The 14528-nt window shown below is 40.8% G+C and overlaps 1 protein-coding gene across 3 annotated transcripts in view; it reads right to left on the reverse strand.

Moving 5' to 3' along the window:
• The window catches only part of LOC121404747, a 100709-nt gene that overhangs the window by 50842 nt on the left and 35339 nt on the right, over positions 1-14528 (reverse strand). The window contains exon 1 of one of the 3 annotated variants that reach the window (XM_041594953.1): positions 2994-3337. The exons of the other annotated variants lie outside the window; for them this stretch is intronic. Within the exon in view, the coding sequence (XP_041450887.1) occupies positions 3066-3173 (108 nt within the window). The 5' untranslated portion in view covers positions 3174-3337 and the 3' untranslated portion in view covers positions 2994-3065. Of the gene's footprint in view, positions 1-2993; positions 3338-14528 lie in introns of those variants that run through there. 3 annotated transcript variants of the gene reach the window in all.

A 14528-nucleotide genomic window follows, 5' to 3' on the forward strand; every position in this document is an offset into this window, starting at 1 on the left:
TACAACGCCAGAGGAGAACCTCACCAACGAAACCCTCTTCTCCATGAAGGAAACCCCTTTCAGCCCCTCTGCCAAAGGCTACTCTACCATGAGGCTTCTCTCCTTTCATGATCTTCACTCTATGGAACACCTCTCTGCCCCTTCCATTAAGCCTTCAATGAAGATTCTCCTCTCAAGATACTTTTCTGTGGATGGATCTCCGTGGAGCAGCTGGGTCCCTGGCTGTGGCTTTGGATTTGGCGATATTTAACCCATGATTACAATGTTTGTACATATTTTAGCCTTCGTTCTGGCCTTCGTACTGGCCTTGCGGGCCAATTTGTTCGGCCAGAGAAGAGACCTCTGTCTGGTTGCCCCCAAAATGAAGCTAAATTGGTGGAGCAGCAGCAGCAGCAGCAATGGGGGAATGAGGATCCAATGGGGATCCTCCTGGTAGTTGAGCAATTTATTATTGCCGCAAATTGATTTTTATCTAGGCTTAATCGATTGTAGCTCTAGGAAAAGGCAGCAGAGTGCAGCAAAAAGCACGGGAAAACTACAGGGAAAAGTGGGTACACGGAATGTTTAGAAGTGGTGGGAGGGGGAGCTGCAGGGGGGGTTTTGTGTGGCAGATGAGCCTGAAAATTATTTATGTTATTTCACACATTGTTTTACACGTAATTTATTAACTCCCGAGTGCACTCGTTTTCCCCTCGACCCCCCTTCAGTGTCTAGGTTTTAGGAAAATCAGTTTTTCGCCCGCTCTACTGACATTTTCAGTGTGAAGGTGATTTATTCCACCCACTCTGCCTGCCACCTTTCCCCCTCTCTTACCCATCTCTTTAAAAGTCGATAATTTGCTGGCAAAAAATAAAAAATAAAATAAATTTATGACAGAGAAATGAGCGCCAATTGGCTGCAATTACCAGCGCGTGTTTGGCCGTCGGCAAAAACTAGTTTTAGTTATGAGTTTTTTCGGTTTTTAAAGTAAAGGGGGGAAATTGTGAAATGGTGGGGAATGTAAAGTAAGAAATGAAGAAGATTTGGAGGAGGATAGGGAAGCATAGAGATAGGAAAGCTTTTGATAGGTAATTTGCTGGGAATTTTGGAGGAAATTTGGTGCAGAAACTTAACAAAATTATAGGAAAGCTAAGCATTCCAATTTTCTTTATTTCTGCGATTTTTTTGTTAAAATTTCTTCTAACATTTTCTTGTTGGTGATAAGTTCCATATTTTAGCTGCATCTTCTATATTTTTCCATTTTAATTTTAACTTTATTTAATTAGCAATGCTAAAATAACATTTTCTTCTTCATTTCATATAAGCTTTGGCAATATTTTCCTCATTTTCTTCTTTTACTAAATTTTCCAATTGACTTACGCTCTGTTCGTAGCTACATATTTTCCAGTTGCATTTCTAAAATCTGTTCAATTTACCACAACAATTTTCCTTTGGCCCATACCTGGGAGTGTCGTCCCTTCCCCTACCACGTGGTGGTGGCTGCGCCCCGCATTTCCAGCATTTCATTGAAAATGTAATGCATTTCCACCGCCACAGCCACAGAGAAAACTGCATGGAATTTGCAACAGCAACAACAACAACAAAAACAATTGGAGAAATAAAAGTGTGTAACGCATGAGAGGAAATGCAACACGCGCGTGCAAAAAAAAAAAAGGGAAAAATGAAAAACGGAGAATGAAGAATTTTTTAAAAACATGGCGCGAACATAATGTCCTGTGTCCTTGCCTGCCTTTCCCTCCCTACCTCTCTCTCTCTCTCTGTCTCCCGCTTTTCCTGTCTCTCTTTTTTTTGCGAATGCGAATTTCCCTTTTTGAAAATCGAACATTGATTTATGGCCTTGTGCGAAAAAATGGGGGGTTGTAGGGCCTCTGGCCATGAGACAACGATGATGCTGATGAGCGGGAATTGTTTTTGATATGTTACCAAAAAGAGCAGAAAGAGAAAGAGAGGCAGAGAGACAGAGAAAGGGAAGAAAGGGAGAGGCAGGGAAAGCGACAGACAGATGCAGGTCTCGGTTTTTACATTGATATATCCGTATTCCGTATATTCCGTATTCCGAATGAGGATTCTACGGGTTCCCTTCCCTTTGATTATTACAGACTCCTCTTCCCCCTCTCCTCATTCGATGATGTTGCACCCTCATTTGGCATTCATCGATGTGGCAGCCGCAGCCGCAGAAACAGCAACAGAAATGCAATTCGTAATGCATAAATTTATATACAAAAAAAAAGGAAGAAAAGGGAATCGAACGCGTGTCACATGTCGATTTTTCGATTGTTTCGCAAATTAATATATAAAACACAAGCGATGCTGCGGCTTCTCCGCTGCGGTCTCCTCTTGCGGTTCGCTTTTACATTTTACATGTTGCAATGGTTGCAACCTCATCATCAGCGGATATTGAAAATGTATCGATTTGTTGGGAAGGTGAGAGTAAGGTGGGAGATTACTGTACTGAAGTTGAATGAAAACCAAATAGAACCAGAATATAAAAGAAATAATCATTGAAAAATGCTTTCCAACCACTATTAGAAATGTTTCGGAAGCTATTGAAGTGTTTTGAATTGGTTATCGTTTTATAGAGCAATCAAAAGTTTAAATCAATCATCAGATCCATCAATCATCATTCAATAGAAAAACTCTCCACAAACTAATTCTACCCTCAAAACGCCCACACAAAATCCAAATAGAAACCAAAACTTTTCCCTCAAGCAAACATCATCAAAATAAATGCACTTTGAACCCAAAGAAAAGCCACAGAAACACACACAAGAAAATCCACAGAAAACAAAACGCAAGCCACAAGAAATTATTTATACAAAACATTTATCGACACTTTTCCATTGAGTGCTGAGCAATCGAAACGGAAAAACTTATGCCCTTCGTGGTGGATACAACAGCTGGTTCCAAAAAGTTTTAATAAACTAAACAAAATGTTCAAAATACACAATCAAACGGAAAACAAAACAGAAGCAAAGCCTCTGCCAAAATATTACCTTGCAATCGAAGACCGAAACCGTCACAAAATATAAATTTTCCTTTCTATGGGGGTTTTCCCGCGCGCTTTTTTATTTGCGATACTTTTTCCGTTTTGTTGGTGGGGCCTTGGCTATACGAAGTTTCCTTTTCTCAAGGATAATGGTGCAGAGCAATTCGATTTGCGTTACGGGGCACATTGTGGGGTCCGAGGGGCAAGGAACGGACGCCGCCTCACATCCATTAGCCGGACATTAGGACCCAAGAATTTTCATTAAATCACAATAGCACTTTTTCCTGTTGAGCTGAAGGGAAATACAAATACAATTTTCTACTAATTTGCCGACGGCAATTTGTTTGCAGATTTTTCTCGCTTTTTCTACCGGAAAATTTTGTTTGCCGCTTAAATCTCTCCACGACGCTGCGGAATTGCCAACTAGAGGCGCCTCTCCTCCAGTCGGCACGGCACTCTGCTGCTGCTACTGGGGGCCTTAGGAGCCAAACAAAATATATATACAATACATATATATATATCATTCTTGCCTCTTCTTTGTGCCCCAATCTTCATCATCGTCTTGTTCTGCTGCTGCTACTGCTGTTTCTTTGGGAGCGTTTTCTGGCCCCGAAAAATGATAACAAAAAGCAAAGAAAAAGCTCAAGGAAAAGAGCGGAAAACCAGAGGCCAAGGAATTCTAGAAATTATAGCGCCTGCAGGGGGGTCGCTCTCTTAAGTGCCGCCCCCGAGGGTCAACAGAGAGAGAGAGAGAGAGACATAATAATAACGCAATTTTCAAGTTGCAACAAAAACTTTTGTGCCACACGCAAATGACTTCATTGCCACCCAGTGACGGCAACAACTCGGAAGTTTATGGCTCTTTGCAGCACGGTAATGGGGATGGGGGAATCCTCCAATCCGAAATATTCTCTTAGAAATTCTCAGCATGCGCAGTGACGCTGTCTCTCTTTCTCTCTGTTGGCTTTCTTTCAAGCGCCCCACGGCAGAGCACTGCCTGCCACTCGATGAGGCTGCTGTCGAAAAGTGGAGGCTGTCGCACTGTGGGAACCAATGGCATTGTTCATTGAGAAAATAATCCCAAGAAAAGGGTTAATCTAACGGAAAAATCAAGATATTAGTACGTAGTATAGAAATAATCATCGAATTGTACTGAAAAACCTTCAAAACCATCGATATAGGACACATTCATGCGTATATTTTAAGGCAGAAAAATTCCCTTTTGTATTACCATAGTTTCCCTATAAACAATCCCATACCCTTACATCTTGAAGTGCATTTTAAAAACCGCTTTAAGCCCATTGTCCTATGGGGATTGTCATCGTCATCATCATCATCATCGTCTGCACATTTACGAGTGCTCGTACTCGTACTCGTGCAAGAGTGTGCTGCATGTAAAGGCAGCTAATAAAATTAAAATGCCATATTTCAGCTGTTGATAACAATAAGTGCGCTCAAGTTGCCCCATCGGATGGTGGTGCCACAGATCCCCCTGTCCCTCTTTAACCCTCCCTGATGCTGAACCGCTTTTCCTGCTGCGTCTGGTTCAAAGTAGGAAATTATTTTTTGGCACGAACGCACAAACGTGCGGCCTTGCCACACAAGGGGCACGCGGCACGGCAAGTAGTCTGTGCTGGGAGTCGGCTGGAAGTCGTCTGTTGATATGACAAAAGCTTCAGAGCTCCACCAACAAAAAAACAAGGCCTACAAAAATACCTGTGGAAAAAACTTTTTTTGAAAGGTATTTTTTGTGCGCCTTTTATTTGTGGAGGGGCGTAGAAAAGATATTGATTTTGGTGTCAACGCTGCCGTGGGCGTCGAAAATTATGAAAATTGAAAATGAATTTGAATGTTCCCAAAGGCTGCGGGGCTGACGCGAGTTTTTTTCTAATTTTCCACGTCAGAAAAGATTAAAATCTTGGAGGAGAATGATTTATGTAAAGTTGATTTTTATTATTGATTATCAATTGCGAGGGGTGTTTTTTTTTTGGAAGAGGGAATGGGGGGAGCTGGAAAAGCTATGCAAAAGCTAATCTATTAATATACAATATTTATTTTTGGCCCCATAACAAAATGTCAAAAAGGAAACCCCTCTCTGCCTCTCTCTATCACTCTGCACAGTTTCCTCAAGGATTGTAATTAAATTAAAATTCCTGTTACATGACAGGCCCCACAAACACACACACACAGAGAGGAGGCCATGTCCTGGCAATTTAATATCTGTGTGTGGGGGTATTTTCCCCGTCTCTGTGTGTGTTTGTGTTGACTGCATCTCTTGAGCTCGTTTTGTGCAAGCTAAGACACGTTGTCAGCATTCATGTCACCTACACACAACGGAGCAGAGATGTGGAGGAGCAGCAGCAGGCTTTGGGCCAAAAGAAGACAGAGAAAGGGAGTCCTGGGTAGAGAATGAAGAATTGGCTAGAAAATGAGTAGAAAGCAGACAAAATTGGCCATAGAAGAGACGGTAGAACCGAAATCTAGGGAAAGTAAGGGTCTGTCGCGTCTCTCTCTCTGTCCCTAAGAACGATTTTTCATTAAAATTTCTACACCCCTTCTAACGTTTAATAGTTTTTCACAAGGGGAACATTTTCCGGCTGTTGGAGAGCGATTTTTAGTAGGGGAAAATGTGTCAAAATGTAGGAAAAAGTCACATTTGGGAAGCAATTTTATATTTATGTTAATTAAATTGCATTTCTATGTGGAAAAGACTTTAAAATCATTTTACAAAGATCTATAGCAAATATACTTCTTTTATTATAAAAAAAAAAACATATCCAACACCTACAAATTTTAATTAAATTTTCCCTCTACATTTCATTCTGCAGCATCATTCAGAAGAGGTGCCCACCCCCTCAATGAGCATTCAAACACGTAAAACTGTTTTCGTTTTCCGCACGCTTTTCCCGTAATGGACTTCTGAGTCGCGGACAACATTTAAAGATTGGGGCAGCGACAGCGAGCACTTCATGATGGGGGCCTTCAATCCGGAACTGAATCCGTTGCCCAGACGCCCCCCAGACCCCCCAGGAGTCCCACAGGGGTAGCGGGAGAAAAACACAAAAATCTTTTTACGTCAGTTCTGCTTGTCTTGTTGCCTGGCATTTTCTTGCGTTGTTACCTTCGGAGCGGTGCACAGCAGGAGGAGAGGAGAACCCTGCGAAATGCTTCGTTGCGTTGCCCTCCCTCACCATTCCTACCGCCTTCGCCCCCCTCACGTTAGCGTAGTACCCCTTATTCCGATATCCCCCGATATTCGACTTCCTTTAGAGAAACAGGGGATAGGAAAATTAGTTTCGACAAAGGAATACCTTGAGCGAGATATTGATCATACTGAAAATATGTTAAGAATGAAAAGTTAATAATTGCTACAACACAAATATTAATTACCAAAAACAAAAACCAAATATACTAAACAGTAACCTCCCAAGAGTACAAATATAACCTGCAATATCTACTTATTAGGGTATCCCAAAAATATACACCAAAAACGAAGCGAAAACTTTTTGCGAAAAACGTTAAACGCAACTGTCCGTCCCCATGTCCGTCCGCCCCCTTTGTGTCTGTCTGTCTGTCCCGCTGTCTCGCTGTCTCTTTCTCGCATGCTGCCCCTCACTCCCTCTGTCTGTCTGTCTGGGTCTGGTTCATCCTTCCGTTTGCCTGTTCTCCTGTTCTCTCTCACTCCGCCCCTCAGGCAGTTTAGTATATAACAAGTCAGCGTCAGCTGCTCCTGCCGCTCCCGCTGCTGCTGCTCCCCCGCTTCGGTGTTGCTGGTGGTGCTGCTGCTGCTGTTGCTGCCACTTTGTCGGCTGCCTCGAATACTTCCATGTTCATTTTACAAGTAAAACGGAAATGACAGTTCCGCAGCGAACATCTTTTGCTCCTCTGCCGCCACGCTAGCTGTCTCTCTCTCTCTCGCTCTCGCTCTTGTGGCAGCCCCATCCCCCCATGAAAAGTGAAAGAAACCTTTCTTGCATAATAGTCTGTCAAAGTGCTCAAGTTGCTCCTCCTCCCCCTCCTGCTCGTGCTCCTGCTCCTGCCTCAAGGAATATTATGGCTGCTGAAGAGATAGAGAGCACTTAGCACTTGACAATGGAGATGAGACACCGCGTGTGGATCGTGAGAGGAAATGAATAGTGCAGCAGAGACTCCCAGAAATGTAGGAAATATAACTACATATATTCATTACTATTAAATATAATATTTTGGTTTTTTTTTTTAAATTTAATTCTTCTTAATTTCATTCGGTTTTTTTTAAATTAAATCCTTCTTAATTTCTCTTTAATTTCCAAATGTCGCTGCATTTAGCATTATTCCTCGTCCATAATTATCCTCCATTTCCATCCTCTTTATACTATATCATGCGTATCATCAAAGTTTTTAGAATAATAATGACAGAAGAAGTATCAAAAGAACTTGCTATCGAAGCCAACAAACGGAAAATTACGCTAATCAGTCGCTCCACTGGCGATTAGTGGAAATACAGAGAAGAGCCAACAATAAATAAATAAATCAAATTCAATTCAAACAATAGGAAGAAGGAGGAAGAATCAGAACAGGGCAAACAATGAAAGAAGGCCAAAAAGTTTTTGCCAAGTGATTTGGATAAGTTCGATATTGCGTAGGCAAGTCTATAGCTATGGCCCATAGCCTCTGGAAGGGAAAAACGCGCTCTAAAAGCAGGAGCGGAAGGAGGGGGGCTGGAGAGCCTGCCATGGGAGACTGGCCAACAAATATTTTGACATTTTTCCCCAGCCAAGACAGCCAGCACATAAATCACTCTGCAAGCGAGCGAGAGAGAGAGTAAGGCACTCCGACGCTTGACATGATTTCTCTCGTGCTCTCGTCTCGGACTCATAATTAGAAAATTAGTTTCCAGTAGCTTTTTGTTGTGAGGGGAGGGTGGGTGTTTGCTTTAGGTTCAAGTAAAGTCCCAAAAAGAGAGAGAGAGAGATAGAGCGAAAGTAACATCAAGAAATCCAACAGAAATAAGGACCAAAACCAGAACCACAAACATGAGATTTCTGCATTTGTAGTGTGAATATTTCTTCAATTGTTCCATGGGGCGGCGGCGGCAGTGGCGTCACTGAAAGACACCCACACATGTTGCTCCACTTTGCTAGAATATGCCACACCACAACAGCCTCTTGTGCAAGTGGAGGCAAGACAGAGTGAGTGAGTGAGAGAGAGAGAGGGGGGTTGAGAGCAATGCTAAGCAATTCCCAGAGGCTGTCGCTGTGCCGCGTCTTCTTGGGGGCAATGGCGCGATGTCAACGTCGGACGTTTGCTCTTGTGCTTCCAAGTAATTTGCAAAACTCTGACACTTTGCTCTGTTTCTCTCTCCCTCTCTCTCTCGTTCCGTGTAGTTTGGCGACTTTGATTTATGGGCGTGCGTGTGTGTGGCATGAATTGGGGGATGGAATGGGGGGGTAAGTGGGGTATACAACTCAATAGTAGGCGTGGCATGGCCCATCATAGTAGTGTGAAGGTCAAACTAGTTTCCCGTTTCAAGAGGACGGTATGTACCTTCAATCCCACAAAAACTATGAATAAAATGTCACCTCTACCTTCCTCCCTTCCCTCTCTCTCACTCTGCCTTAACGAATCTCGTAGCCAAAGAAAAAGATGAAACAAAAGTCCCCACCATGCCATGTTATTCCACAGAAAAAAGTCACAAAAGTCAACTTCACATGCCCCAAAAAGAGTCTCGCACAAATAATCCCAAAAAACTTTTGCGCTCAAAAACATGAAAACGTTCAACACAATGACAGCAGGAAGGGACGGGGGGTAGGGGGTCAGAATGAGGCTTACTAGGAAGGGATGTGTGTGATGAAGGGATGGCAGGGGGGGGTGGAGAGGGGCAGAGTGGAGACCCGAAGTTGATCACAAAAAAAAAGGAAAATGTCAAAGTTCTTCTCTCTTTGCGGTCTTCTGGGGTCTCCTCGGGAGGTTCTTTAAATGTTCTTTCGACGTAACAATTTTTGTTCTCGGTTCTGTGTTTTTGTTTCTTGGAATAGCCGCCAAGGGAATTTTTGGCACGGAATTAGAGATGGGAACAACATTCCCATCACGAAAGGCACGAAAACTATTCCAAGAGCTACCAAAACTTCACAGAATGATCTATTATTTGATAGAAATTTGAGTTCTTAGTTAATATTACTCATAAATAATACGTTGAGGTCTACAATCACATGAAAAATAATTAAAACCTTCCTGTGGGCATGCATCCATCTCTAACATAGAAATATATTTTTCATAAATGATTTTTTTTCATTTTTCTGTTGGTAGTTTTTGGAGCTCAAATTTCTTGTTTTTGTTATACAATTTCATGTTTTGATGGTTTATGTTATATGTTTATGCTACAGCAAGGCAGAGTCTGGGGAAGAAGGAAGCAGGAGGAGCATGCGAATAGCAGACAAGAAAGGTCATCGTTTTGGGAAGGGTTTCTGTGAGAACGGGAAACGGAAGGTAGGCCCGCATACAGGAAATGTCAATGAAAGTTTCACATGTTTCTGTCTGCGGAAGAACTCAAGTAGAACTTTTTGACAGTTTTCGCAGAGAAAGTTAAAGCCACAGGAAATGGAATTAAAGTTGAGGATTAGTGTGGAGTAAAACCCCCAGTAGTATTAGAAGAAAAGAATGTCATTCCTTAAGGGAAATGATGGAACGAATTCCATGATTCAATGGCAAAGATTCAATGATTGACAGATTGATTTTAGTGGATTATTTTTAAATTAAAATCTCTCTTAAGCGTTCATTCGTGCTTTCAGTGAAGAAAACCTTTTAGGGGGTTTTAATGCTCTTAAGGCAGATCTTCCTTTAATCTTTCCCTTCAATATGATTGAACCTTGCATTTCAACATTAAATTTTTGGCTTAAAGCTTTTAGCATTCTACCATTTTGTTTATGTTTCATTCAGCTTCGCTTTCTGCTGTTATTTCTCTCTTGTTTTAGCTTATTTTTATTGTTGTCACGCTTCCGTTAACATGAAAAGGAAGTGCACGTCAAAGCTTAGACACAAACCACGAAGCGTAAAGGTGCAAGTGAAGCCAAAAGTAACAACATTCATTGCAATTGCCGCCCCACACACAAAGCACAAAAACAACACACAAAAAACAGCAACAAACAGCAGGAGAAATACCAAAAACAAGCAACAAAAACAAGTATAATACCAACAAAATATACAAAAAAAAAAAACAGAATAGTAGGAGGGAGGGACGGCTCGGGAGTAACAATGGATTAAAGGGCATCCGTATCCAGCAATGCGTGCGAGCGAGAATTTGTTGAGCAATTTTGCTTAATTTCAAGGAGGAGAAGCAGGGAGTTCCAGATACAGAAAGAAGCAACAGCAGAGGTAACGGCAGTGAAGCAATAAGAGAAAAACAAAAACAAAACCTCAAGCTTGCATAAATGAATAAATGACTGGCAAATAAAAAGGGAAAACTAAGCAACAATCATAGAGAGAGGAGGGAGGAAAAGAAGAGTGAAGGAACGTGCAGAGATTAATAGAGAGAGTGAGAGAGGGGCAAAGCGTGGCAGAGGGGGGGATTATCACAAATTACTAACAATTAAATGGCAAACAAAGTAAGCCAAAAGCCAAAGCCAAAGCCGCAATTATCACATCACTGGCTAACACAGCAGAGTAAAATCCCCCACAGCCACCTCATCCTCATCACACTCCCATGCACCATGGCTCCATGGCTCCCAACAACAACATCAGCAGCAGCAGGGGGCGAGAGGAGAAGACAACTCTAATTTATGAACTGCTCTGCGCTCTGCCGCAGAAGGAGGGCCAAATACAGTGGGGCCAAGCGACTGAAGTACGACGGAAATACTACAGACAATAATAATTACTTAAATAACAGTTTAATTTTATAGAATATTCAGGAAAATTACAGGAAAATACAGGAAAACCATCTGCGGAGATTTTCATTGAAACAAAACATTGAAACATTCTTTAGTAGCATTCTCTTGTCTTTATTATATCATATTTTCTGCGCTGCATTTTATGTGCAATGTCCCACTGTGCATTAGTGGAAGCAGGAGCGGAACGGAACGGAACAGTTCCTCCTGGTATGTGTGCGTGCATTTTTTCCCTAGCATTTTTCTCCGTCTCTCTCTCTCTCTCTCTCTGTCCCACCTCACTTTCGAGCAACGTCTTCAAGGTGAACAGCGATTTGTAAAGATGCAAGGCGATAAGCAGGTAAAAAAGAGTGAGAGATAGAGAGAGGGAGTCAGTGGAAAACTGCACTAAGAGCCAGCAAAAACAAAAAAGAGCGTCATGCCTAACAGGTGCTAACAATCAACGAAGCAATTTGCAGGCTAGTCAAAGTAATAACCGTAATAACCACGCTCCCTCCTGCAACGCTCGCGCACACTCTTATACTCCCTCCACTCACAATCTTCCAATTCCCTCTCTTCTTTCGTTTCATCTTCCTCCCCCACCTCTTTCTATCAACTAAATTGACAACGATCCAATTTCATAATGAAAATTTTTGCTGCTGTCAGGCCTTCAATTGAATTGGCAAAAAAATAAAAACGCAGAAACAAAAGCGATACAAAAACAACAACAACAAATGGGAGGATATTCTGAAACGAAAAGCAACAACAAAAAATAACTGAAAAGGAAGCAGGCCTTGGAGAGGCGCACACATGATACCCTTGCAAAACAAAATATATATATATTATATAAAGATATATAAGATATAAGTACTTAATTTAGTTTTCCGATCATGATGGTTCCGATTTGTAAACTGGAAATGTTTAACCGGTATTTTTGGCATTTGTTTTTCTAGACCAGTTTAAATTAATATTCCCACTTACTACAGGGTATCTATCGCCTGAACAGCAGGCAAAACTTTGGCAAAAGCAAAAAAATAATCCCAAGGAAAGAGCAGAGGAGAGCGTCATGACAGTGAAGCTTCAGGAGTGAGGAGAGCAGAGAGTAGCACCCCCATGAAGAAATCCAGCTGACAGGCCAAAAGAGTGACAGAGAGACACACAGACAAGTTGGTGGGGAAGGTGGGGGTGGAGTGGAAGAACGAGACGACCCCCAAAACTGTTCAGAACAGAGGATAGCATGTGTTTGTTTCTGTGTGTGTGTGTGAATTGCGTGTCTTGTTGTTGTTTCTTTTTTGTATAGTTATAACGGGAAAACAAAAACTTTTTCACTTGAGTAACTTAAGTGCCAATTCGTCCCCCACAAAAAAAAAATACTAAGGAAGTTGGGGAAATATTCATCTACGAAAATCCAATGCGCGGCTTAAGTTGAAGGAAAGAAGAAATACAAATATGATGGCGTTTCGAATATAAGGATTTTAGAAGCAACACAGCTAAAAATCCCTTCCAAAATAATCCTCCTCCAAATGATAATACTCGCAACGGGAAATCCGTTTAATTAAAATGTCCAAATTGTAAAAGAAATAACACTACTCGACAAAATCGAACTTTTTTTTTCCTCAAGGATCCAAACCGACTTTTTCTGATAGATATGGGGATTTAAAATTTTTTAAAGAATTATGGTTTTTTTTCTATGGCAGAACTTTTTTTTGAAGAATTTTTGAAGTCTGGTATTTTTTTTTTAGCTTTTTTCAGAGGTAGCGATAGTTTTTTTTTACATAACTTTAGTATCTTACGTCTGGTTGTAAAGAACTTTGCTATTTTGAAAAGATAATTAAAACAGCTAGAAGTTAAGCCCAAACACTTTGTGATTACAGCTTACCGTCTGGGAAATATAAAGCATTGAAATGCAAAAATTATGATTTTTGTGCGGTATTTCTTACGAAATTTTGACTTTGAAAACTCAGGAAAAGTCGAAAAAAAATTATATCTTGTGTCCTCTATTTTTTTGCGCGATCAGCGCGATCAGGTACCAAATGTACAACCCTTGTTCGTTTGCTTTGTTCCCAATTGGCAGTTGGGCCCGCCGCCTTCAAAAAGGTATTTTTTGTTCATTTTTTCCATATTTTAGGTTTGGTTAACGAATTTTAGCTCCAAAGTCTCTCCATAGATTTTAATGAGCGATACCTTAAAGGACGCCAAATTAACGCACCTATACACAAAAAAAAAAGGACACAAGATATAATTTTTTTTCGACTTTTCCTGAGTTTTTAAAGTCAAAATTTCGTAAGAAATACCGCACAAAAATCATAATTTTTGCATTTCAATGCTTTCTATTTCCCAGATGGTAAGCTGTAATCACAAAGTGTTTGGGCTTAACTTCTAGCTGTTTTAATTATCTTTTCAAAATAGCAAAGTTCTTTACAACCAGACGTAAGATACTAAAGTTATGTGAAAAAAACTATCGCTACCTCTGAAAAAAGCTAAAAAAAAAAATACCAGATTTAAAAAATTCTGCAAAAAAAAGTTCTGCCATAGAAAAAAAAAAAAATATCATCAAACCATTTCTAAGCCCCAAATCTTTAATAAAAAGTTGGTTTTGTTCCTTGAGGAAAAATCGTGTTGAGTAGTGTAATCAAAAATAATTTTCTAAAAATATTTATCTTTGATGTATTGGAAGTGTTAACTGGTTTCTGCCATAGTATTCATTTGCCGTCGGTAAATGCACAACCAACAATTATTTCCAAAATTATTCAAAAACCCATTAAAAACAATTTCCACAACAATTCTGAATCAAAGACATCATCAGTTTCCAGTTACAAAATTCAAATGGCAAGGTGATGACGTCGTCATCGTCTCTAGCTATCTCTTTCTCGCCTGAACTTGAAAAAGTTTTGCAGAACGAATGTGCAGAGGTGGAGGCGGGGGCTCTGTGGCGTTGATTGTTCCAAAGGAAAAATGAATAATGGCCGAGCAAAGCACCTCAATTCCCATTGATCACACAGACACACACACACAGTGAGAGAAACACATGGAACAATAGAGGGAAAGAAAAACAGGAAGGCGGCCATGATTTGCCGACGGCAAATGGTTCCAAAAAAAAAACCTCCAGAGCAGAAGCAGAGTGAAGAGAGCGCTTCCTTAAGAGAGCTAGTTTCCACCCCGAATGAAGAAACAGCTGCTTCAAGAGAGTTTTCTCTTATCCTGTTTTACTCTTAAAACGACTGCCATCTCTGTCGCGCACAGCTGTTCTGTTGCTGCTATTTTGGCGCCAAAAATAAAACGGTTCTCACTGGAAGGAAGAGAGTGTGTTTGCTCTCTTTGATTGGAAATATGTTTCTTTTCGTGTTTAGGTCAGGAGCAAAAGTAATGCGAGCATTATTTGTGTTTGCTTTTGCTTTTGCATTGTGATTGCTTCGGTTTTTCCCCTGTTTTTACTTTGCTTTAACATTTGTTTCCTTGTTTTATATTTCTGCCCATCCTTTGTTTTTCTTTGTTTTATTTTTAATCGAAATTTAATTCCATTGCCAATTTGGTACGATAACGATAACTACTGGCAGCCAGACGCGCATATTGATTAATTTTAAACGTTCGATTAACATAAATTCTTTTCCTGCTGCCTCCCCTATTTGTGTGGCACCACAACTTTCGATCTTTTAAGGCAGTCAATACAAGAATCAACATGTTGTTGCTGTTGCTGCTGT

This window comes from Drosophila obscura, unplaced genomic scaffold, assembly GCF_018151105.1.
Source record: "Drosophila obscura isolate BZ-5 IFL unplaced genomic scaffold, ASM1815110v1 contig_4, whole genome shotgun sequence".
In the NCBI taxonomy this organism is placed as follows: Eukaryota; Metazoa; Arthropoda; class Insecta; order Diptera; family Drosophilidae; genus Drosophila; species Drosophila obscura.